This window comes from Tympanuchus pallidicinctus, unplaced genomic scaffold, assembly GCF_026119805.1.
Source record: "Tympanuchus pallidicinctus isolate F22 unplaced genomic scaffold, pur_lepc_1.0 scaffold31, whole genome shotgun sequence".
In the NCBI taxonomy this organism is placed as follows: Eukaryota; Metazoa; Chordata; class Aves; order Galliformes; family Phasianidae; genus Tympanuchus; species Tympanuchus pallidicinctus.
The window spans coordinates 6,843,262-6,868,258 of NW_026294749.1; the positions used below are offsets into that span (position 1 = coordinate 6,843,262).

Consider the following 24,997-nt stretch of genomic DNA (forward strand, 5'->3'; position numbering starts at 1 on the left):
TTTGCTTTGGAGTGGATCTGCCAAGCCGTTTTGCTGACCAGAGTGAAATGCTTCCTTTCTGGAACTGGACCTGCTCTCCACCTCCACTTACTTGTCCTCAGCTCCATTCCCATCCTGCAGCTGAACTCTTCTCAGATTGGTGGCAACAGTCCACAGTCTCTGTTTGTTTTCTGACCTTATAAATTCAAACTCAGTTCCCTTTCGGACAAGATTCCCAATCTAGTTGACCACGGGAATCCAGTATATGTAACGTTTTCCAATTTTAGCAAAAGTTTTGATACTGTTCTCACAGTATCCTTAAAATCCTACTAGACAAAATATCCATCTAGAAAAACGTGGTACAATGTGTGAACAATGCAGATCCCTTCCAAGTGAGGATATTCTTTGTTTCTTTGACCGATCTGCTGCTATGCTTTGTGCACTGCTATGGAAGGTCTGACTTCATTTTCCATCACACGTGGGTGTGCCTCTTGTCCTCAAACTGAGATGCCTCCTTCTCTTCCATTCCCATGTCTTCTTTCTCCCTGCTGCAGAGCCTTGTGTTAATTGAATGCCTCATGTGAGGGCAGACTCAATCAGAGTCTAGATTCATTAAGTAAGCATTACTTGTGCAATAATGTACTACTGTCACTGTTCACACAGAAGCAAAATAAGTCTGAATATCTGATGTTCCGTTCTTCCTCTGGAGCTCTGTATTGCACTAGCCTAATGTTAAACAATTTCTGGTGCATGTCATATTTAATTATGAGCATTGTCTGAGTACAGCAGTGTAATAGCTAACAAGTCTCCAGCACAAAACTAATCTACGCCACTCATTTTTCATTCTGATGTGAATTTGATACAATGACAGACCAATTGTATTAGAAATTATGCTTCATGAGTAGCGTTCATTTCTTTCATTAGTTACACTATTTCTAACAATATGCAAACTGTTCTGTGCCCTAAAGGAGACAAACAGGTTTCTTAGGACGTGCAGAATAGGCAATATCCCAGTCACAGAGTTAAAGAAAATACAGGTGTTACAACTGTGAATCAATTCTAAATGGACCTTCTGTCTTTGTTAGCTGCCTAGTTAGATATCTACTTTATTAGTATTAATGTTAGGTTAAATTAATTAAAATTAATTAAATTTAAAAGGTAATAATAAATATTATTTTGTTACTATCACTAAGAATAAATAATTTTTTCATTTCTGAAATCTCAAATTTCAGGTAAAAATCACGATACTGCTTGACACCCACTGCTCTAAAAGGATATTGCTTCTTGTTCCATCAAAGGAGGAAAAGTCTTCCTCATGCTGATTAAGTATTCACAAACAAACTTGGATTAAATGAAAGCTAACCAATACTATGCTTAAAAAAATCATTACTGAAGAAAACAAAAAGGAGAGAAATATTAATTACCATTCTGTTTCTTTTACAAGTCAGTTACTGCAGTTTTTGCTTTGAGAAATCGTGGGTAGATTGTTCCCTTATATTTTGAGAAGGATCGAAGATGTCTGTCTGCTGTATCACACCTGACCTATGCTCTCTTATCAGAGAGTTGCTTATGTCTTTTCCCTTCATGGTCTGGGGGATTCCAAGAATAGTTATCTCTGAGGACTTGGCTTTGTCTGTTCTGGGATGCTGACTGATCTCTAGAAGTCTGGTTTTGTCACCATATTTGAAACAACTCAAAGCTGACAAAAGGGTAAGTATTTTTGTTTAATTGAAATGATTGCGGTTCTCCGTGGAGGAAGCTTCCTGTTTTCATTCAGGATAACCACAATCCAACCATGAGTTACTTTGCTAACAAGGAGCCTGTTATCTGTCTGTGGTCCATGAATAAACTGAGTTAAACAGATTTTGAGAACGGGAACCCTACTGGATTTGGGATAGTTACCATTCTTTCATCTTAAGCTAAAGAACACAAGAGATACTAAATGTTTTCTCTATACAGAGAAGCTGAGAACAACAAAAAAAAAAAAGATAACATGAACTCATTACTCAGTAATGTAGTCCAACTTACAGCTATTTTCTCACACTTCACACGTGGAGTGAAGTGTCAGCTAATAATTACTTTGTGTAGATTACCAGACAATCCTTTTTCCAAACAGAAGGGGAAAGCTTTACTAAAATGACAGGGGTCTAAATTTTGACGTAGGTTAAACATTACTATCATCAGTGCAGTTAAGAACAGAATTTGATCCATCGTTTCACTCTTCCACGTGCACTTGCATTTCGAAATGCCTGATTGTGTGGGAATGTGATGAAGTTGTTTGTTTGTTTGTTTGTAATCTACATGAAAGTTAAAGAAGAGGAAAATCCTGTCCCTTTTTTCTCTCTCATTTTTGTTTTTGTGCAGGAATTCAATCTATTTTGCTATTTGAAGCCACTGGCTATAAGCGGCCTGGCTTGAGGTTGAACTCAGTGCTGCACAGCTGCAAACAGTGCACTTTGAGATCAAGTGGTGCCTCTTTACAGCAAAGTAAGAATAAGCTGCTCTGAGCTGCTATGCTGGCAGTAGGAAGAGAGGATGGGGGAAGGTGAGTGTGTATGAATAAAGCAAATATGGAGCTGTAATTGTGACTTGCACACTTACTTGATTGTTTGCTTTTCATTTTAGTTTGACCATGTCAACTTCGTGGCCAAAACTTTACTGAAACAATGGATGAGTTTTGTAATATTTGCTAATTTAAAACCATAATAATAGCATGTGATCATATGGGAATGTGTAGTTGAGTGGATGGCCAAAGTTAAATCCTGATGCAAAGGAAAACAATTTTGCAAGCATTGATCCAAAGACCAGTACAAATAAAGGGAATAAAATAGTGCTCTTGTGCTGGGAGCCAGAAGGCCTCTTCTGCTAAACCTGCAGTGTTCTGGAGGGACATTCTAGCTGAAAGTGGTAGCTTTTGCTTTACGTGCTTTTCTAATTCAGGGTAATACTGTAGCAGCATTATGGCATGGTCATCAACAGTACTGTAAGGCAACCTTCTCCTCTTCTATTTGTTGTGTGAAGCTGTCCTGGAAATTCAGTCTAGATATGTTTTTACGTGCTTCCATCCAGAAGCAATAGATATCACCAAGTTCCTTCATCCCACTTTCAGGTTTAGTTAATATCTTGGTGGGTATTTTGGTAACTTTAAGTGAAAGAAGAATTATGCTAGGTCAGTGACTCTAAATGTGAAATGATTTGCTGCCACTGACTTCAGATAGAGCTGTGCTGATACCCAACTTAAGACCCTACCAAAAGTACCTGCAGATCTATTCAAACAAAGCAGTGTTTAATATGCTCTTAGAAGCAAGGTCAATCTGCTGAAGGAGAATTTATGATCATTATCCTCTGACATTCAGTCACTCTTAAAGCAGCAAGGAAGCCTTGCTCTGGGATATCAAAAACTCTATTAATACCTACCAAACTATAAACCTTTACCTGAAAATCTCTTCATTAGCTTAGGGTTAAGAATGTTCTGTCATATTACCTTGTTTGCCTCAGAGCAGAAGTTTAGAACTAGTGAGTAAGGAGATTCAGTGTTTCAGTGAGGTCCTGAGGGAAAGGAGGAGAGAATCTTTGAGAAGGAAAGAGATTCTTTGCAGAGAGTGGTGATTGGCATCTGCCAGGGAGTCGAGTTTGGGGTGGAGGTGGAGGAAAGGAGAGATAAAAGGAAGTAAGAAGGCTTTCTGTTAACTCAAACTGATCTGTTTAAGGCAGACACGAAAAGTTTGAATGACAGAAGAGAAGAGAGGTGGTCCTTATGTCTCCAGCTCCTCCGGGGGAACAAGGGAATGCCCTGGAGGAGAAATTGAGAAGAGCTACAAAGGCAAAGCTTGCATTCAAATTTAAATGCATTCTTCAATATTTAGCTTTTAGAAATGCTTTCAAGAATCAGCTGAGGGACAGATTGTATAATAGAGGTTGAAGTGGTGACAATTACTTTTTTGGATAAGAGCAGCCTTGTCAAGGAAGAAACTGTGAAGTTTTTCTTGTAGGGAAGCTGGGAGAACAGAGTGGAGAGCAACTGAATGGGGCAGCTGGAAGCAGGTTGTCATATTAATTGGTGCTTTTTCTGGGTTATACGAAGTGTTGTCAAGTTTTGAAGCCTAGTTAAAAGTATGGCAAAGGGAATTATAGTTGAATGTATTCTGGAACAAATATAAAGGGGAAAAATAAGGGAGATGTTTGGGAATAGGACAGAGCTGTTTCCAAGGCTCAGAAAAAGATAAAAACAGCAGTTGTCTTTGGGATGGTTACGGCCATTGATTCACAAGGCAAAGGCTCATGTGATGTATACTTGTAGGACAGGACTGGAGCATCATCTGAGATGTCCTCAGATGACATCCCTGTGCGACCCTGCCCATGGCAGGGGGATAATGGTCTTTGAGGCCCTTTTCAACCCAGGCGATTCTATGATTGTATGTCAGAGGCTCAGTGGCTGTGAGCTGTTATGAAAGTGATGGAGGAAAGAGAGAAGGGAAAGGGAAGGGGGAAGTATAATCTCTCCTGCAAAAAAAAAAGGCTTGTAAGGAGAGGCTATCTCATAGTCAGAAGCCAAGACCAGAGGAATGCTGTACAGAATCAATACAAAATATGTGCAGAAATAAGAACTACATGCAAGCACAATGAAGCACGATGGCGGACTGATGGCTGAACTCTAAGAAAGCACAATGCATTTCAGACTTGAAAATCTGAAATAATAAGAATCCACTTAACCTGCCAGCCCTGTGTGGCACCTGTAGAACTTCGATCACAAGTACGTGCAAAACAAGTGGACAACTGTGTCCTTCATGTTATTTCCTCTCTGCTGCAGTCACTGCTGCAGAAACACACCCTGCTGCTGCACAGATCCACGTCGCTGGGTAAGCTGTTGTTCCTCAGAAAACAATGCGCCCAACGAGGAGTCCAGTGCATAACAGTGCACTCATGTCACTTTGGCACAAGCAGAGCAAGCTGCTCTCCTCCCAGCCCCCCCTCCTCACACAGGAATACCCTAATCAGGGAAATATGTGCTGGCTGCTTAGCGGAGGGGTCAGATCCATTTGGATGAAATTCCAGGGCTGCTGTGATAACAATGGCAGGAAGTGGGCTCCTTGAGCTGGCTGTGGTGGCTGCCTGCCCTCAGCAGTAGGGTGCTGGAAGCTCTTCCCACCATCTGTTGCTCCGTGCTGCCCAAAAAGCCCTGGTTGTTCCCTGCGCCGTGGAGAACCAAAAGCTGATCGAATGCCATCAAAGCTAAAAGGCAGGAAGCCCTCCGTAACCACCGAACGTTATTTTGTGACTGAACCTGAATCAGCTCTTTAAATCTTTGGGAGTGGGAAGCTGTATGCACTCATGGTCATGTTAGCAGACAGTGAATTCCCCTCTGCCCAGTGGAAATTCCTCCTGCGTGAACATTGCTATAGGAATGCATTACAAGCCTGATTCTCAGATATTTTCAGTTTGTTCTAGTAACTCAAGCTCGTCTGAGGAAATTTTGCACTGCTTATTGCTCTTAAAAGTGTATGGGGCAGTACGCAACTTCACAAGCTTGTTACTAAACTTCTAATACAGTAGTTAATTTTCATTCTCTCAGCCTCTGTTTTGTTTTTTTTGTTGCTGTGTTCTGCTTGACTGAACCTTCCCATCAGTTAAGACAGGTGTGCAAAAGGATCCAGCCTAGGGCAAAGGAGCACATCTGGCATTTCCTGGAGCACTGCAACAGTGCAAGTCTCCCTGTGCACTGCGGGAGATGTTTGCCTATCTCACTCTGACCCTGAGATGACAAGGAGGAGGAACCTGAAGGCAAGTGCAAGCTGAAAAGAGCATGAGCACATTTTTCATTTCTAACATGCTGTGGAGTACTTCGATTGCCTGATAGCAGCTGTATGGGAAAATTCTGCCTTATCGCTTAGTTTCAAATTTCTTTCTCCTCTGGGGACAGGAGACAGCACTTACATGCGCAGGCAAAAAATGTGGGAGTACTCAGTGAATTCTCTGATGACTAGAAAACTCCAGACTTCAATAACTTAACAAAACAAACCCAAAACTCCTAAACGGCACCACCTCAGCTGTTAAAAGGAAATGCATTTTTTCTGTCAGTGTATTCACCATTTCAGTCTCATTCCTGTTGTGACTGTTTTTCCTTTATTTCCCCCTCCCCAGCTGCTGACAACAGTGTGCTTGTGCAACTATTTCCTGCACTCTCCTGCAGATCACTTCCTTTCCTCCAGCTCTGGAAGGAGGTTGTACCGTGTCACCTCAGCTGACCAGACCTGCACACACATACTTGTTTCCCATGTGGATGGATGCTGGGCTCCCAGCGAGGGTGTTGCTGCTCCCACACGTGGAACATACTTTTGTGATGAACATACACACGTTCCCCTGAGGCAGGCATGTCCATCCCGCGGCCCACATGTGGCCTGGCCCAGTCCATCCTGCAGTTGCCCTGTGCCATCATGGCAATGGCTCTGCCCCACTGAGTGACCCTAGGCTCACACCCATTGCTCACAGCAACCACACACAGGTGTGCAATTGGCACTGCATAGGCTGAAACCTGGACGTGGAGGGGTCATGGTGCAGTGCTGACTCAAGTGATGGCACATAATTACGTGTGTTGTGGCACATTGGCTAAATGCTGTCCTGTGAGCAGAAAAATATGTAGCTCTGCTTTCTGTTTTGATACAGGTTTCAAGACTGCCAATCAGTATTTCAGTTTATTTGTGATTTCATTTTCAGTCAACATAAATACATTACTTGCAAATTTTCAAGTGGAATGTACAGAGTTGCAGTCGAATGTTCAACTCAAACAAAAATATGATTGTGTCTCTTTACCAGTCTTCTATAAGCTCTCTTACTGGAAAATATCCCTCACTTCACAACTGCGCCTTATTTGTGCCTTCATTCATTGGCAGTGCAAGCACTTGTGAGCAATTGTTTTCAAGGATGAAGCACAGGAAGAGCGAAATTTCATCAGAAATCTCTGACAAACACCTTGAGAGCTCCCTAAGAATGGCAACTGCTGCTGTCAAACTATACTTATGTGTTAGTTCCTCAAAAAAAGGTCACGTATTCCAGCAGATTTATGATTTTCTTATTTTAATTAAAAATATGGAAGATTAAAATAAGTTTTGTTACCTATATGCATTAACTATATAATGCATTTGGCAAGGGCTGCTCTGGAATTAATGGCTTCTATTTCATTACGTAGGCCTGCAGTGTCAGAGGCAGAAGTCGGTTGGTATGGCAGCAGAGGTTGAACCTTCCCTCCAATACTGTAATGTTGCTGTGTGACAGATGGCAGAAGAGGGGCAGTCTGACAGAATGGCACCTGGTATGGAAGTGCGTATGGAGCAAAGGTGTGTCACTGAATTCCTCTATGCAGGGTATACACCAATGCCCACAGGCATTCATTGATGCTTTCTGAATGCTTAGGGATACCAAACAGTAGATGTGAGCACAGTGAGATGGTGCATGGTGTGTTTCAGCAGTGGTGACAGTGGGTCACCTCCATTGGCACAGATTTTTATGTGTGCAGTATGCAGGCTCTTGTTCATTGTTGGCAAAAGTGCATAGCTCACGGTGATGACTGTATTGAAAAGCAGTGTTTTGTAGTTGAGAATTTGCTTTAGTAGTGTTATTGAGCTCTTTGTAGCTGTTGTCGTCTCAATGGAAATAATTAGGAGGCATTAATTTCAGAGCATCCTTTGCATATAGGGCCGTAGACAATTCCTATTCACGCAGTGCACCCTCTGCAAGGTGTGAGGCATGTGTCCAACCTTTATGCTTGCCTGGGCTGTACTGTGTCAAGAGGAATTGTCTAGGGTTGCATATACAAAAATTGCTCTGAAAGGGACAGGGCTGCTGAATGGCACAGGCTTTGCCTACAGTGCTTTAAATATGTTGGTATTTTTCTCCCTTATAAGGTATGTTCACATTTAAAGAGAGCATAACTGTCTCCCTCACAGTCTGGTCTTTTTGGCCTCTTGGGGCCTGACTTTTGTTTCCTTTTCTTATTTTTTGTTCTTCGGTGTTTCTCTTCTATTCTTCTGTGACCTTGTAATGCCACAGATCATTCATCAAATACCCAGCGATGGCCAAACAGAGGCCCATTACAGCAAGCATACGCAGCATTTTGCCAGCAACAAATATGCTGTGGTTAGTAAATATTGTGTAATTGGATAGCATTACATAGAAATCAGCTTTAGTGTTTGCCAGATATTCAAGTTGTACTTTGAAAATAAAAACTAGATAATAGCTGCCATCTGAGATAGCTGAGGTGATATTTTTGGCCCATTCTGGTTTTGCTACATTTATGATTCAGAACTTAGGTTAAAGTTCAGAGCTCTATTTGATCGGAGTCCAGAACTCAGATTTTGAATGACTGAGATGTCTGATGACAAGATGTGAATGAAAACTTGAAAGTCACAATTTCACACCATGAACCGTATGTATGTCTGTGGATTTTTCCTTTCATTCAGGGTGTTCTTTATCAGTGAGAGAAATGTAAAACTACAGAGAGTGAATGACTGATGGCATAGAGACTGTCACCTTTATTTTGTATCTAGAAATATGCAGAAACAACAATACAAAGTTCTCCTGGATGACCAAGGTGCCTTAGCTGTGACTTGGGCTGTTAACAGCACAAAAGGCAAGCTGCTCCTTCACTTTCTGGGCTTCAGGCAGGAAATAAATAAATTCAGTTGCTAAGAAAGAGAATCAGATACCTATGGTTTTCAGATATTTTGCCTTCACATTTTCCAGCCAACCCTGGTCATCATTTTATGGTACCTTACAAACTGTTATTCAAGTTTGTTTCTTGAGAACTAACACAGGAAAATGCTTTTTAACAAAGCTTTTCCATAGGAAGAGTTAAAGAAAGAAGCGGTAGGACAAAAATCACCTCAGCTTTCTTTACATTTCCCCTCTTTGAAATGTATTTTCTCTCTCAAATCAGAGCAGTATAAAAGTGGAACTAATTGTGTAAGCGTGTAACTTCGTGCTCAAGAATAACATAAAATTCTGAGATGCATAAGCACAGGGATGTGGTACCTAAATACTCGTGTTCTGCTCTCAGCTATCGAGGCAGCAACACAGAACAGCCCCTTAAAACTCTGCAAGCTTTTAATGTGTGAACTCTTTCTCCTCGTGTTTTTCCCTCTTGCATCCCCTGCCTCTGTCTTCTTCCTGCTTCCTCCACTCCCAATGTTTCTGCATGTGTTCCAAGTTGTTCTGCTCCTTTCTGGTTTATTTGTGCTGCACACCAGTCACAGTCAACCCTGGAAATAAGTACTTTTGCAAAGACAAGAGTGGGAATGCAGTCACGTTCTGTATTATTGCTGGCAAGATACTCCGGGAGCAATGGCTGTTATTTGGCAGCTAGCAACAAGGAGGCTGCTTTAGCGAGGTGGCAGCTTAAAGCCAGGAGGGGCTGTTCCTCAGAAAGCCGTGATCCGTTTTAAGCTATGCATTTGCGGGGGGTGTGAACGCGGTGGGAAGCGCTGGGTGCGGGTGAGGAAACCAAACGCAGCCTCTCCCGGGGCGGCGCTGCTCCGGCGGCCGGCCGCCAGGTGGCGCTGTAACGCCTCGTAACCGCGGGTCCGGCCGCCCCTGCCCTCTGCCCGCCCGGGCCTCTGGAAATTGGAAAATCCCTCCCAAAAATCACAGTGTCACGTTCTACCGCGAAACCAAGGGGCTCAACTCGAGTTCCTTTTGCTGGGACGGCTAGTGAAGAGCGAGACGTGGCTTTAGCTCAAGAACCAGGCAGCCAGTAGCATCTTCCTATGGGATGAGTGGTTAAGTAGCGAAGATAAACAGGAACAAAAAGGATTATGAACTCATATATGAATACGGTGGTTTTATTCCAGTAGTTATTGAATACCTTGCCTGGGAAATGGGTGTTTGTATGGCTCTCATGGACGACTCTAAGCCTCCTCTTCCCAATACCGCAGAGGGTCTATGGGTAATTTTGTGGCACCAAGTATTTAATTATGTGCTCTGCCAAGTGAAGGCAAGGTCTCCAATTGAATTTTAACCTCCCTGGACAACTTTTTTAGATGCTTTGGTAGAACACAAATGCATATTTTCTGCATGCCAGATTCCAGCCCCTTAATTATCAAAGAGTAGATCTTCAACAAGTTCCACTGAAGGCTTTGAACAGGCAGGCAGACAGGAAGGCTGTGGAACTCCACAGCTTTTATGCTTCAGTCTTCACTGGCAATATTCTTTGCACATCCCTCAAACAGAAAGTGGGGACTGGAGAAGCAATCTCCCTCCCACTGCAAGTGAAGGTCGAGTTCACAACCACCCGAGAAACCTGAACATCCTATGGGTCCCAAGAGATGCATCCTAGAGTGCAGAGGGAATTGGCTGATGCAGTGACCAAGCCATTCACAATTACATTTGGAACATCTTGGCAGTCAGGTGGTCTCTGGTGAATGAGGAAAAGGCAAAGCTGTACCCATCTTTAAGTGGAATGGAAAGAAGGACCCAGGGAACTACCGGCCTATCAGCCTCACCTCCATGCTGGGGAAATCATGGAACAGGTCCTCCTGGAAGCTGTGCTAAGGTGAGTGGAAACAGGTGATACCGGAGAACCAGGCTGGCTTTACCAAAGGCATCTCCTGCCTGATCATTCTTGTTGGTTTTTATGATGACGTAGCTGTGTGAACAGGGGAACAGACACTGATGTCATCTATCTGGACTTCAGTAAGGCCTTAGACATGGTTCTCCATAACATTCTTCTCTCCAGATTGGAAAAATATAGTTTTGATAGGTGGACTGCTCAGTGGATGAGGAACTGGTTATGAGATCGTACCCAGAGAGTGGTGGTCAATGGCTCAATGTCTGGATGGAGATCAGTGATGAGTGGTGTCCCTCAGGGATCTGTAGTGGGACTGCTGCTCTTAACATCTTCATCAATGACACTGATAGTGGGATTAAGTCACCCTCAGTAAGTTCGCAGATGACACCAAGCTGTGTGATGTGGTCAACATGCCTGAGGGACAGGATGCCATCCAGAGAGACCTAGACAGGCTTCAGCAGTGGGCTCAGGTGAACCTCATGATGTTCCACAAAGTCAAGTGCAAGGTCTTGCACATGGATCATCACAACCCCTAAAAGTGGGAGATAAAAGTCAAGGGAGGTGATCCTGCCCCTCTGCTGTGTGCTGGTGAGACCTCACCTGAAGTACTGTGTCAAGGTGTGGAGTCCTCAGTACAGGATCTGTTGGAGCATGTCCAGAGGGGCACAAAAATGATGCAAGGGATGGAATACCTCCCCTGTGAGAATAGGCTGAGAGAGCTGGAGCTGCTCCATCTGGAGCAGAGAAGGCTCCTGGGAGATCTGAGAGCCACCACCTTTCAGTATCTAAAGGGAGTCTATAGGAAAGAAGGAGACAGGGTCATTAGCAGGGTCTGTTGTGATAGGACATGGGGAAATGGTTTCAAACTAAAAGAGGGGAGATTTAGATTGCATGTAAGTAGGATGTTTTTTTACAATAACAGTGGTGAGGCACTGGAACAGGTTGCCCAGAGAGGTGGTAGAAACCCCATACCTGGAGACATTCAAGGTCAGGCTGGATGGGGATCTGAGCAGCGTGATGCAGCTGTCCCTTTTCAATGCAGAGGAGTTGGAGTATAGGTGACCTTCAAATGTCCTTTCCAACTCAAACAATGCCATGGTTGTATGAACAGCACTCAGTTATGTTGTTGAGGTTGAATCTTGACCTTAAAACCCTGGCAGGGACCCAGACAAAGAAATCCATGTGGGAAATTGGAGAGGGAATAAAGTAGCATGTCTATGCTTTTTGTAGAAGTAAACTGGTGACGAAGGCATGAGTTGGGATGGAAGCTCCTCAACATGGTGGAGACTGTCCCCAGCTGCTGCTGCTGCTGGAAATAGCTTGGGGTGAGTGTATGGGATAGGTCCATGTGGTGCTGCTCTGCCACAAACAGCAATCCCTTTTATGTTTACCAGTGCTCTCTCTCAAAAGAAAACAGAAAAGCACAAACAATTTTGTAAAAAAGAAAAAAAAAAAAAAAGTCCAGTGATAGGTTGTGGTGGTAGATTGTTTTTTTATGTGCTTTTCCTCTGGTGAATTTAAACCTTCATTTTCTCTCTGCCGAACAAAAGTGGCAGGTCTAAGGAGTATTAGGTAATTGTGGTTGTCAGATTGCACATAGTGTTGGCGAAATATTAATTGCTGTGTTTTTGCCCAAGGCTTTATGCAGCAGCCCCTTCATTTACCTGGGAGCAGGTCATTTCCCTCCCGTTCCAGACTGTGTACTGTTGAGCAGCATGAAAGGATTCCTGTACGGCTGCACTGTGTGTGTAGGCGGGCATCTCATTCAGTAATAATTTCTAATTTATACAGCCATGAAAATCTGCTGCTATAAATAAACAGTTCTGACTGACTTTGCATGCTTACTCAAAACAAAACGTGTGAGAGAGAGGCTGAAAGAAAAATCTAGTGTAAATGTCACAAAGACCAGTGTTCCTCAGAGAAGCCTATCATAGAATCATAGAAGGGCCTGGGTTGGAAAGGACCACAATGATCATCTAGTTACAACCCCCCTGCTGTGTGCAGGGTCACCAACCACCAGACCAGGCTGCCCAGAGCCCTTCTGAAATTGTAGGGAAAATGTTTGTGATCAACAATGTACAGTTTTTCCCATATGCAGCTTTGTGTGTGCATTAGAGAAAAAGGAGCAAAGCAAAGCTGAGATCCTGCCGTTCGTGTTCTTGAGACAAGCATTGCTGATCTTCCTCTCAAAGCACATAACCCAGACCCAGCCTCTCCCTCCTCCAGGCAGCATGTGGAACATGGCAGAGCAGAGCCTTCCTTGAGTCCTCACTAAAGCAAGTAATGAATGCAAGCGATCCTCCTCACGCTTTTGCAGTCCAGCAGGAAGGTCCTCAGCCTTAAAAGCCACAGCAGGAGCCCAGTCTGCCCTTCAGATCCTCTAGCTGGTAGGTGGGGAAAGAATAGTCCCATTGTCAGGGCCCAGGCTTTGTATTGAGCTTCCAACATTTAAAATGCTTGCATTAGGTTATCAGTAAAAAAATAAACAAGAAACAAACAAACAAACAAAAAAGAAATAGCCATATAAGGAGTAGCCTGAACTCTCTCCTCTTCCCTAACTCACTGCATGGCTTTCTTCTGTCTGCCTCTCAGAAATAGTTCCTCTGACCAGCATCTTTTAGCTGAACCCTTTCCTCTCTCTCCTTCAACAGGAAAACTGTGTATACATGTGCACATGTATCTCACTGCATATAGTCCGTTTGCAGCCTCTTTCTAACATGTAAACTACCCAGTCTAGAACTTAGGTGCTTAACACCTGAGAAAAACAAATGTACATACACATAATTTCTTATTGCTCACAGGCAGCTTACAACATGTTTTGTTTTTCTTAAGCTACAGCAGCACGAAAAAGATGAGAATAAGACCCTGGTGAACTGTGTGTGCAGTAACTGTGAGCTATGGGTTTGGGCAGTGAAGGCAGAAGCATTGCAGCTGGTTTCAAATCCTCATTGAAACGCAACGCTAATAACAGAGATCCCTTCCGTTCACGTTGACCATGAAGGAGTGCTTACACCACTGCCAGTTTTGTCTGTTTATTGCAGTTTCCAAAGCACATCTCCAGTGTTATAGATGTTAACAAGATGTTGGGGCTAATAACAGAAATCAACTATATTGAGCGAGTTTAGTAAACATGTGAATGGGGTGTAATTATATGGCAGGCAGCTTTATGTTAAACAGTGCTTTAAATTAACGTGCTTTCTGTCAAAGCAATCATACAGTCGGTATAATTAGGTTACTTTTGCTACAAGATTAACTGAAACCAAGAAAAAGGAAAAAAAGTTGCGTTCAGATTTCATATTAATGTGGAAGGGGGGATATTTTGCACGTTAATATTCCCGAATGTTTCTCATTAGAAGAATTTGGCTTTGTGGTGAACTTTCTGAGCAAACATTCCTAATTGCAGTCCTTGTTAGCCCAATTTGTTATCTATCTAGCTTGGAAGTCGCAGCAGTGTTAAAATTATCCCTCGTCTTAATTTCTTCCAGACTTGATGAAAGGCAATCCAAACAAGAGCTGGCTTGCATGCGCAGGTCCTTCACGGTGTGGTGCCAACTTGTGAGGGAGTTCATTTACCAGTGACAAGTTTTAGCCGTGGACACATCCCGATGTACGTTGTGCAAGAGACGAGAAATCTGTGTAAACAGATGAACACGATTTTCTGATTCATAGCAGTTGCGGAGTTATCATGTAAGAGGCAAACGTTTCACATTTTCCACCAGTTTTCCATATGTCTGATGACATAATGGCTTCACCAGAAGCTGCAACGCATTGGAGAAAGGATTTATCACAGCTGCATTTATTTTCCTCTACTTCATGGCTTCAGCATTCATGGAGAGATTGTTTGGCTTGAAGAGGAGCGTTCACTTGCCTTTCCGTTTGTAGTCCAGTATTACTATTGAATCTCCTGTTCCAAGGCAGAGGAAAAAAGAATGTTTAAAAAAAAAAAAGGTAGAACAGAGTGAGAAGTCCTCAGATAAATTCAGGCATGCTGCTGGGAGGTGGCTGTGAACTTGTCCCCAGCCTGCCAGCAGGAACTGAGCTCGGTGGGGATTAGGAGCAAAATGCCTTAGACCAGCTGCCTTCAGGAGTCAAAGGAGCTTGGGATGTCCCTGGCAAGTAAGGGATTACTCAGTTTCTGCAAGAGGGACTTACAATCTGCCAAGGACCACATCCTTGGTTGGGAATAGTGGTGCTTCACTAGTGGAAAAAAGCATCTGCCACTGAGCAGCCTTGTTCGCTGTAACAACATGTGAGAAGCTTTCAAAATAAAGCACCTCTGAAAAGGCAGCAGATATGAATCCAAGCAGCTGGGATATCTGTAGGATGGCACAGGACTTACTGCTGAACCACAGCTTTTTGAGAGCATCTGTACTGCCATGGGCACCTAGCATGGCCATAACCAAGTATGTTGGGGTACCTTTATCATCTGAAGCGCTGTCGCAGCCCCTGTTCCTCTGTGCTGATGATCACTTACAGGGAGCCCTTTTTAAAGGTGCTGTATTTTGTCTGCAGCCCTCAAAGGGCCTGAAACACTGTAATTGCTGGGTTGTATTTATCTCCAGCCTGCGTAGCATGTGGTGGTTGACCTGATAAGTAACAAAGTCCTGGCATTTCTTCCTTCCTAAACGGTCCTGTGAGCATTTAGTGCTGACCAGTACAAAGACTGCAGGGAGTATCAGATCAGCCTATGGGGCCAGAGACAGCATATTAGCAAACACCTGTTTGTATTTGCCCTGCAGTGATGAAATTCTAAGCCCCGGGTCGCCTGAGCTTCCGCCTGTGTGTCCCTCTCTCCCCTGCAGATCATCAGATAAACCTGTCAGCACCACCAGGGCTCGTGACAGATGGTGTGGGTTCCCTTTAAACAGCTGAACTCCTGTACCAAGGGGTAATCTGCAGCTCGGGGGAGTGGCAAGTATGACAGATATAAATATGCCATCACGAGCCTGTGGCATAACTAGGATGAATGAATGAGGCAAAAGTGGGTATTCGTACGTGGCTTGCAAACTCGGGCCTGTTAAACCCTCTTACAGGTGAGTCCCCTTCGTCACTGGCAATACTGTGAGACTGCAGACAAAAACGTTTTTCGTTCACTGAAATAAATGGATATACTTTGGACTGTTACTCTCCAGTCCTAAAGGCTCAATAGAACAAATGCTCTTGATAGAACAAATGAAGATATATTCTGGAAAAGAGGCTCTGTTTAAAAATCCCTGCTGGACCCTACAGAAACAAGAGGACTGTCAAAATGAAGGGTCGGTTCTGTCTCTATGCTGACAATTACCTGCAGAGCATCAGCATTTTAGGGTTCGTAATAAAGCTGCTGTTTGTGAGCCAGCACAATGGTAGGATGACTCCTCAACCCACACAGCTTTGCTTTGTACCCCTTCGTTTGCCACTTGGCTTTCTGCAATCTCAACTCAGTAGCTGCTCAGGAGGTGTCAAGACTTCAATTGTATGGAGGTATTACTTTGTATTGTGCAGGTTCCTCTGCCACCACGCAGGCTGTGTATCCCAATAGCTGAGCACTCTGTATTCAGGGAGCTTGGCTTCACAAGTACGTAAGAACAAAAATAAAAGCCAGGGAAAACAACCCAGCTCCTAAAACCAGTTATATGGTTCTGTAAAATATATTTTGCACAGAGGTGCTTCAAAAAGAAGAGGGAAAATATGTTAACGAGAAGATTGCCCTCTAATTTTAGCTTAGCCTTGGGTGAATATATTTCAGCTAAGGCTTTCCAAAGCATTCAGGAGCTCCTACAGGTTCTGCAAGCGCACATTCATCTACGCCTGAGGCTGTTGCTAGTTGCTCACCTATTGCTCCTGTTCACCTGCACTTCACAACATGAAAATGAAACAGCTGCTGAACGTTTTATCAGACCTGCTAGACAAAAGGCAAATGAATCCTCTGCATCTTCAAATGCTGGTGCCAGAGACCTCATCTGAAATGTTGCTTTGTCTGCAATGGAGAACTTTGATCCTGAGGATCTGTTTGTCTCAGCTGGAGCAAAACCTGAGGGAAGCTTGCTTAGCTTTTGCTGTTCAGGGTTCTAGTTTTGCAGATCAAAGTTGCCTGCACGATGTTTCCTACCCGTCAGGAATGAGAGAAGCTATCACACAGTTCATCTTTGGCACCCTGACCCTGCAGCCAAATTCTTGGGCTGAGGTAAATGTATGGCAATGAAAGAATCAGCCCATTGTTTCCAATTATCCTCTTTGGAGTTTCTGTATTACTCAACGTTGTCTAGCACTCCAGAAACTCTGGGATTTACAACAAACAAAAAAAAAAGTCATTACTTGGTACTATTTTCTGTGCCTCTCGGCCTGTGCAGCTGGGTTGCCTTAGTTACCATGAATCCAACTGTGCGACTGGAGGGAAAGGCAAGTGAGAAATAATACATTTTTAAAGCCTCTAATACTATATGAGGCAGTTTGTCTATAAATAATAAAACAAATTTAGGATCTGGCATCTTTGGGCTGTTCTGAAAAGGAAAAAAACAGGGTTATGTTATTAAACAGCCTGCATTTTTAGCTCGCAGAAATGATGCTGCATCTCTCTGGTGGAGCACAGGACATAGCTTTGAAATGACATGCCCTAAGCTGAAAGTCGTTATCCTTGGACTTTGGAATAATTTGGAGCTAAATATACCTTTATGGGTGGAAAAAACAGTAAACATTTACATAGCTGATGCTCTTTTGTTTTGGCAGAAGTGGTGGTGGCCTGAAGCTACAGAGGAACGTGGCAGAATCCTTATGGAGCACAGTGCTGTGGGACAAGCTTCATTTGCTGCCTACAATTCTCCCCAGGATGCGAGTGCTCCAGGAAGCCAGGTGTGATGCTCTCACTGAGCTATTTGCTAATCACTTCTTGCCTCTTCAAATAAGCACAGCTTATCTCCATTGCTCTAGGCAGAGTCTCAGCCAGCAGCAGCCCAGGCAGGTTTTGTCCTTTCCCACTGCAAATTGCTTTGCTTTGTTGGTTTGGGTTTTGGGTTTTTTTTGGTCTTGTTTCATGTGTGTGTGTGTTTCTTTCCACCCACTTATTTTAACTGTATCATCTCTTAACTGTGATGAGAAAGTGAGATGGGAAAGGGGAGGATGGAAAAAAAAAAAGTACGTGGAGGCATTTTTGCTGCAAGAAGAAAGGTATGTTGGAATTGCATCTTCATTCTATTTGCAGCTGTTTTTACTCTGGCAGTGCTGAGCAGATTTGTTTCAGTCAGGAATACATTAAGACTCTGGCACACTGTAATTTGGAATACCTTCCCTCTGGCTGTGTTTCAACACTATTGGGATCTTGTTATCAATACCAGCTTAAGGAAGTCCTGCCTTTCTCTTGGGTGGACACAGCCGGGAAATGGATCGGCAAAATTATCTGCGTTAAAAACAAACCCCTGCTCACAAGAAACAGGCATGTGTGGTGGAGTAGGAAGGAGTTGGAGGTGGTGGGCAGGAGCTCATCGAGATGTTATTCCTCCCAAAGCCCCCATGTAATCATACTGCAGGCTCAGATACCACAGAGGGACCAGCTATTGGGGTGTAGCTTGCAGCTTTTAGTATCAGTGTGCTGTAAATCTAGGTAATGCCATCAGTCCTGGAGACAAGCAGCTGAGGATGCATTTAAAGAAGTAAGGGGAAAGTGAAAAATATAAATGGAGAGACATCCAGCACATGGAGAGGGCCTTCATGGAGTATGAGGGCACATCAGACATAAACAGAGAATTATATATATATATATATAACATATATATGATCTGCAATTACACTAGCACACACTCTAGACTTGAAATTGTTACTACCTATTCATTGTGAAAAAAAATCTGATTCTTAACTAATACAAAACCTGATATCTAACACGAGACCTAAGCTGTCTTGTGGTGGTTGTGTCGTGGTGTTTGATTCAACAGAGAGGTCAGAAATTACTCATAGTAATGGTTGCTATCTATGCAGTGCCTCTTTAACTAGAGCTAGTGCAGAGTGCCTGCAGATCTGTTTTCAGTTACTCAGAATCCTCATCATGCATCATATTTATGCAAGAATAAAATTCATCCAAAATTTCCAAACTTGGTATGTAGAGCAAGTGTCTTGTTTGCAAAGGTATGAACCACTGAACTTGGTTATTCAGCACATTTGAAATTCAATCTGCTGCTCTGAGGTAGCTGGGTTCGGCTGGTGAGAGACTAGCTACAGACACTCCACTTTGGCTTGACAGGCATGTGAGACTTCACAAAATGGATCAGGCATCAAATGCTCCCTGAGAACAGAGGGAGGTTGTCTTATTTACTTTCAGAGGTGTTTCTGCAGGGCTTTTTCTTTCATCAGAAATCTAGTTTAAGAAATTGCAAATGTTCACACATTTGTCCTAAATAAAATACACACGTTTTCTTGACAGAAACGCTTTCATCCTCAAAAACTTAATCTTGAATGAAAAAGGAAAGAGGCAACCAGAAGGGAAAATAATTAATAATAATAAAGTCCCACACCAGACTCTCAAGCTTCATCAGTTCTCTTTGCTCCTCCAGTGTTGTCCTTCTAAGAGACATCGTTTCTCCTAACTGCTCATTTATCCAAGTAAGGTTGACTTTCATTTTCTTTAAAGCATTACTGGTCATGCCTCTACTGAAGCCAAAGGGAGATTTTTCAACAGCCAATTAAAACTTCCCAAAGTGCTGCTGCATTCACAAAGCTTTCGCTTGGCTAGACTAATGCCTTCCTATAAATTCTTAGTAAACCATTCCTGAGTCTGATAAACACCATACGACATAGGTAAGAGGGTTTTAGGCAGAGCTATTTTGCTTCTCCAAACCACCGTTTGAGAAGGAATTCAAAATACAGTGATTATGCTGGTGGGAGGCTCTTCTCAAGCCACATTGGAGAAAACTGGCCCAGATATTTCTTTTTGTTTGGCAGAGTTGGCAGCCTTCTCGTCTGTCCTGTTTGTTACTAAATTCTTAGGACCTGGCAATCTCTATCCAGAAGTCACTCCCTGCCCCAGTGTATGTTTGTCCTTCTCCCCACCTGCCTTGGTGATCATAGGAATTCCTTTTATTTTTTCTAATATGGATGGAAATAAATAAAAAAAATTGGACTGACCCCATATCATACGGTTTAGGAACTCTCCAAAATTGTAGAAACAGACGACGATGGCAAGGCTACTGATGAAAAAGGCTCCTAGCCCAGCTGGGCTGAATGAAGCAAAGAGAGGGTACACCCACTCTCCTGTTACAAAATAAATCCATAGGACCCTGGGTGAGAGGAAAAACAACATTTGGTTAGGGCTATTCAGTCAGAAGAATCATTTGTTGATTTCTGGCTTCTAAAGGGCCATGTTATCAAAACAGTATTGATACGGAGAAGATTAGCTCAGCTGTTGATGCATCTCCTCAATATTTGGGCTATTTGCTGTGTAGCACACTTGAATCATTGCTAAATTAGATGGATTTTGGTGCAGCTTGAAATACACACGGTGTTCTGCTGTCACCTTGGTGGCATTGGCTATTAAAACAGTAAAACAGCAGTAAAATAGTAAAATGCTCAGAAATACAGGTGTGCACTTCAGTATAGAAGTGAGGCTTGTTCAAATAAGCTCCTAATAGGTTTTTTGCTCTTTATTTACTGATTTTTCAGTCCCTATCTAGAATCCAAGGGTCTATGGTAACAGAGGTGCTGTTTCTCATTCTTTCTATCCTGCTGGTGTTGAATGCTTTAGAAAGTAAGAAGAGATTTCAGGAGATGACAGGGCATGGACTATTCTCTTAGGTCCAAAATTAGGAGAGGAGAAACAAGTGGGTAGGAAAGAGATGTACTCACTTTGCTCTCTTGTTCCAGGACCAATTGCTAGGTACTGGTTTGGAAGAAGGAAAGAATGAAAAAGAAGAGAATGACTGTCTGAAGTAGGCCCTCTCTTTCTGCCTTTTTCTTCTCTTAAGATGAGATCTGTGGCTGCTGCCAGTTCACTAATACTATTTCTTCCATTACTCATAGTTTATAAGAGTGGATGGAAGCAAGTGCCTAGATTTAAGAACATAAAAATGGTGTCTAGATATATATTTGAATGGAATATGTAAAGAATATAAAATATATGGCAGATCTCCAGTGATTTCTGTGAGGCTGTGCCTTTATAGGATAGGGCTGAACTTACCTAAAATGGTCACCTGGGATGAAAGAATCCTAAAAAGATTTAATTATTGACTGGAGAATACACCTGTTGAGTACTTCCCACTACCAGTGCTGACATGGGAACACCATGGCACTCTCTAAAGGTGCCCTGCCTTGCATCATGCCTCAGGGAGAGAAGTGGAAACCGGTTGTGCTACCAGCATGTCACAGAACTAAGCCTTTAAAGAGTGCTGAGGAATAAAACGTGGCTGAAAGGATGGCTTCTTGTTTCTACAAGAAGAAAAGGAAGAGGTAGATTGGAGAGATGTCAGGGTTAGTGACAGAGCTGTCTTTGCATGAAGATGTGAAGTGTGCAGATTCATTTGCCCAGAGAGGTGGTGGATGTCCCATTCCTGGAGGCATTCAAGGTCAGGCTGGACAGGGCTCTGAGCAACCCGATGCCCCTGTTGAATGAAGGAGAGTTGGACTAGATGATCTTTAAGGATCCTTTCCAACTCAAACGATTCTATGATTCTATGGTTTTCCAGATTCAAGAGAGGTTCTCTCATCCAACAACCTGGGCTGCAGTACAGCCATAAAGAGAAAAAGGCCTGTGCAAAGGCCAGGGAAAGATGAGTAGGAATGTCAAAGACCAGGTGCTAACTGAAGCCTGTGCAGTACAGATATCCATATGCATTCTTCACTGTACTGGGGCTGCTGTTTTCTTAATACATCTCAAACAGTAAAACAGAGTGAAAAAGTGCCTTTATATATTGAGGAACTAGATTATCTTGATCTAATTTAGCTGGCTGGAGTGCCTGATAGGAAGCACTTCCACTGGAAATTTTGAACTTAAAAAATGACTCGACTGTTCAGAAGCACTAAAGCTCTTTCAGCTTCCTGACCTGATGGAAGCCGTGTGTAGCTAGGGTTTTATCTTGGGACATACATTTAGGGTCATGAGTTTATTCATTTTGACTACAGAATGGTTGACAGATTTTTATTTCATTTTATTTTATTTTGCTAGGGATTTCATAAAATGCAACCCAACAACTTGCAAATGCACGTTGCCTCTTTCTTGTGGGCAATCAGCTGTTAAACATACATGCAGTGTTCAGAAGTCGATTATTCTGAACATTTGGTTACACCAAATTTCAATGTTTAGCAAGCTTTTACAGTGAGAGTTTAGAACTGTATGATGCCCAGAATTATGGAGGACATAGACTGAGAAAACCCAATATAACTGGGTATAACCCAAGCTGCCACACTGCTGTGAGACTGAGGACAACATTTAGATACTGGAGGAAAGTGATGCGCAGCAGCCTGAGAAGGCAGTTTGATGCTTTTGTTATCTGACCATTAAAGTCAATGGGAGCTCTGCATTCACTGGAGGAAAAATAAAAATGGTTCCCTAGGAAATCGTTGAATGGGAAGATCCAGAAAGGAGAACATATTGGCCACATATGAGTTTTCTGAGGTGGTGGTTAATGCAAAATTAAAAGGTTATGAACTGACAATGAGCATACAGTAAAAGAAAAACATTTTGATTCCTAACAGAGATGAAATATGGGCATATTTTAAGAAAGCCATCAGTTTCTAGATTTTTTTTTTTTTTTTTTTTAGTAGTTTAGGTCTTTATAGATGGTGTGCAATCTGTAATGATTTATATTCCCTTACATTGGTAGTTTGATCTTTTCTCCAAAAACACATGCACAGTTGTGAGGAGTAAGATTTATTTTATCCTGATCTTTATTGCTAAATTGATATTGCCACTGAAATGGGAAAGAGCTTGCTATTGTTACCTCCTTTCCAAGATTTAGAATGACAGTTCCGAAATGTATATATTCTTCACAGCTTTCAGTGTGATGACTCCAAGAATAAGGCAGGAGATGCAAGATCCATCCGTGCAAGAATTAACATACCGAGCAGTTTTCTTTGCCGTGATGACCTATACTGGAAGCTGCCTTTTCTTTTTAATCCTATGGGTGTTCAAAGCTATCAGAGGCAAGAATCTGGTGCAAAAAGTCACAAACTGCTTGATTTCTCACTGCCTTGGAGGGACCTGGCAGCACTCAGCCCATCGATACTAGAGATGGACAGTGTGATGACAACAGTGACAACTCAAAAAGAGGCTTTAAGGGAGCACTCTGTGTTGCTTGTGAAACATAAGGCACCCAAATGGGGTTATTTAATCAGCAGGTTGCAGCTCCAACAGTAAAATATGTGCACATGTTAAGTACACAGACTGAAAACCTCTTCTGTTAGTTGGAAGCTTTTGTCTCTGGCTTCAGGAACAAGGAAGGCAGATGGGAGATTCCTCATTGTCTCAGAAGGAGGGAAAGCAACAGCGCTGTACTCCCAAGAAGCCCAGATCCAGGTACCAGGGCCCTGGGCCACAGGAGTCAAGCACAACAAGGAGCCCAGAGGCATGCAAGGCCAATTCAGAGAAGATACGAGAAGGACTGAAACAAGCAGTTGGATCAATTTCTAACTGAACAGGATCTGTGAAAGCTTGACCCCACTGTTATCATTCCCTGGTTGGAAATAGGGGGCAGGAGAGGTTGTCCTATGGGCATGGCACACAGCAGTTTGCTTCTGCATCCACCTGTGCCCTACAAGGCTGAGACAGAGTGCTTGCTGGGGAGCCAGAGGAGGTGGTAGTCCTGTGTGCTTCAGGCTTCCTCATGGGCATCGGGTGGGACTGACTGGAAAGGACTTGGCAGGGAAACGCGTCTCTCACAGCTATAATAGTATTAGGCTGTGGGCCGGATTAGGATAAATGGCTCCAAACTGGGTTGCATAACATAGAGCTAAAGTCTGCTGCTTCCAAAGCCGCTCCTACGGGTCTCACATCACGGGAGTGTTTCATCTGGGCCGCTTCTTTTCTGTTCCTGTATTTCAAACAGTGGGCTGAGGTTACTCTCATCTGATGGGTGGATGGAAGTGGGAAGGCTGGATCCCTGCGTGGTTCCAGCTGCTTCTCAGAAAACTCTGGGTGAGCGTACCCTGAAACTATGCAGATGTACTCCAGAGCTGAGTCTCAGAGTGATCTGAAATGTTAGCAGCTGCCCATAACCTGGATGCTATGAGCAGGAACGGGTGCAAACACAGCTCCAGGGGTGTGCAGCACGTAGAGGAAGTGGGTGGAGGGCTGTGGACAGGACCCTCTCAGACAGGGTGGTGATAAAATTGGGCACATTGCTGGCAATGTAGGCAGTGTCCACCAGTGCAGATGGAGGTGGTAGTGGGACAGATGCCTCCTCAGTACCCATTACTTCCCACCTGCCTCTGAATATCACTTTCAAACTTTCTAAATCCAGCGTCATGCCTTTGTGAGATATAAAACTGACTTCTGCTCCTTTCCTGCTCCCCTGGCTACTGGACTTTGAGAGTTGATGTTTCTGATAATGTAGGGTCTTCTTTTAAGAGGCTATGAAAGAGCAGGGGATACCAGGTGTGGCCTCAGCAGCTGTACTTAGAAGAAACCCACTCTGCCTGCATCTGGAAATGATCTTCATGAGCCTCACCTGGTGTTTAAATGGCTTATCTACAGACCAGATTGTTGTCTGAGAGGGAACTTAGCATATATGTAGAGTGTGGCCTTGCTGTACAAAGCAAATCACTTGAAGTATGTGTTCTGAAGTACGTGGTTCTTACCAACTGACATAAAGAAAAGAGGCACAGCCTAACAGGAACAGTCCCTTCTTCTTTGCTGGGTAGCGATGCGGTGTGGCAAGGATTTCCAGAAGAGCAAGTGGTAATACAGCTGTGTGCTGCAGAGAAAAAAAAGAGTGTGTCACAGAATGGTTGCAGCACTGCTCGCAAAGCTCAAGAGCTGGCATGTGGGCAAAGGGTATGGTTTGACAGGAGAAAACTATTGCAAAGTCATTGGTAGTTGATGGGAGAAGGTGAGCAGGATAGCAGAGAAAGATGCACAGATTTAAAAACTAGAGGAAAAAAAAAAAAAGAAAAACACTGAACTAGTAATTTTTTGTTTCCCCTGTGAAGTCACAATCTGCTGGATGCATAGCATGATGTCTCCCCTTGTCCAAAGGAAGTGGTTCTATTTCTTTCAATGTTTATGTTTGTCAGAAACTGTGCTGAGTATAAGATATGGTAGCATGCTGTATGTAGTATGAGATCCCACAAATACACATGAAATTCTTTAGATGCACTCTGATCTCTAAATGCACACGTGTACAGCATGGATGAAAATGCTTTTTATCTATTTCTTTCAGAGACAGACAGCCATTTTTGTCTGTCGCTGCCAAGTAACAGCTGACTGTACATACTCCCTCAAGACCCCCAGTGCACCCCCAGGAGTTGCTATTCATACCTGGCTGTCACACTACCGAAACAACC

General features: G+C 43.2%; 1 protein-coding gene and 1 long non-coding RNA gene across 3 annotated transcripts in view; one reads left to right on the plus strand and one right to left on the minus strand.

The window, feature by feature from the left end:
- The first annotated feature begins 9,693 nt into the window (after nucleotides 1–9,693).
- Nucleotides 9,694–24,339, plus strand: LOC128087874 (uncharacterized). Of its 2 annotated transcripts, XR_008210046.1 has the most exons (5): nucleotides 9,694–10,522; nucleotides 11,768–11,862; nucleotides 14,023–14,144; nucleotides 17,246–17,368; nucleotides 22,490–24,339. It is a non-coding gene; the product is annotated as an uncharacterized LOC128087874 (long non-coding RNA). The 2 variants fall into 2 exon arrangements; XR_008210045.1 differs by having other exon boundaries at nucleotides 9,694–11,862.
- The window catches only part of ADTRP (androgen dependent TFPI regulating protein), a 30,251-nt gene continuing 18,807 nt past the window's right edge, over nucleotides 13,554–24,997 (minus strand). The window contains exons 4-6 of the mRNA XM_052697843.1: nucleotides 24,293–24,408; nucleotides 19,631–19,782; nucleotides 13,554–14,441 (exon numbers count right to left, since the gene is read on the minus strand). Of these exons, the coding sequence (XP_052553803.1) occupies nucleotides 14,398–14,441; nucleotides 19,631–19,782; nucleotides 24,293–24,408 (312 nt within the window). The 3' untranslated portion in view covers nucleotides 13,554–14,397. The remainder of the gene's footprint in view (nucleotides 14,442–19,630; nucleotides 19,783–24,292; nucleotides 24,409–24,997) is intronic.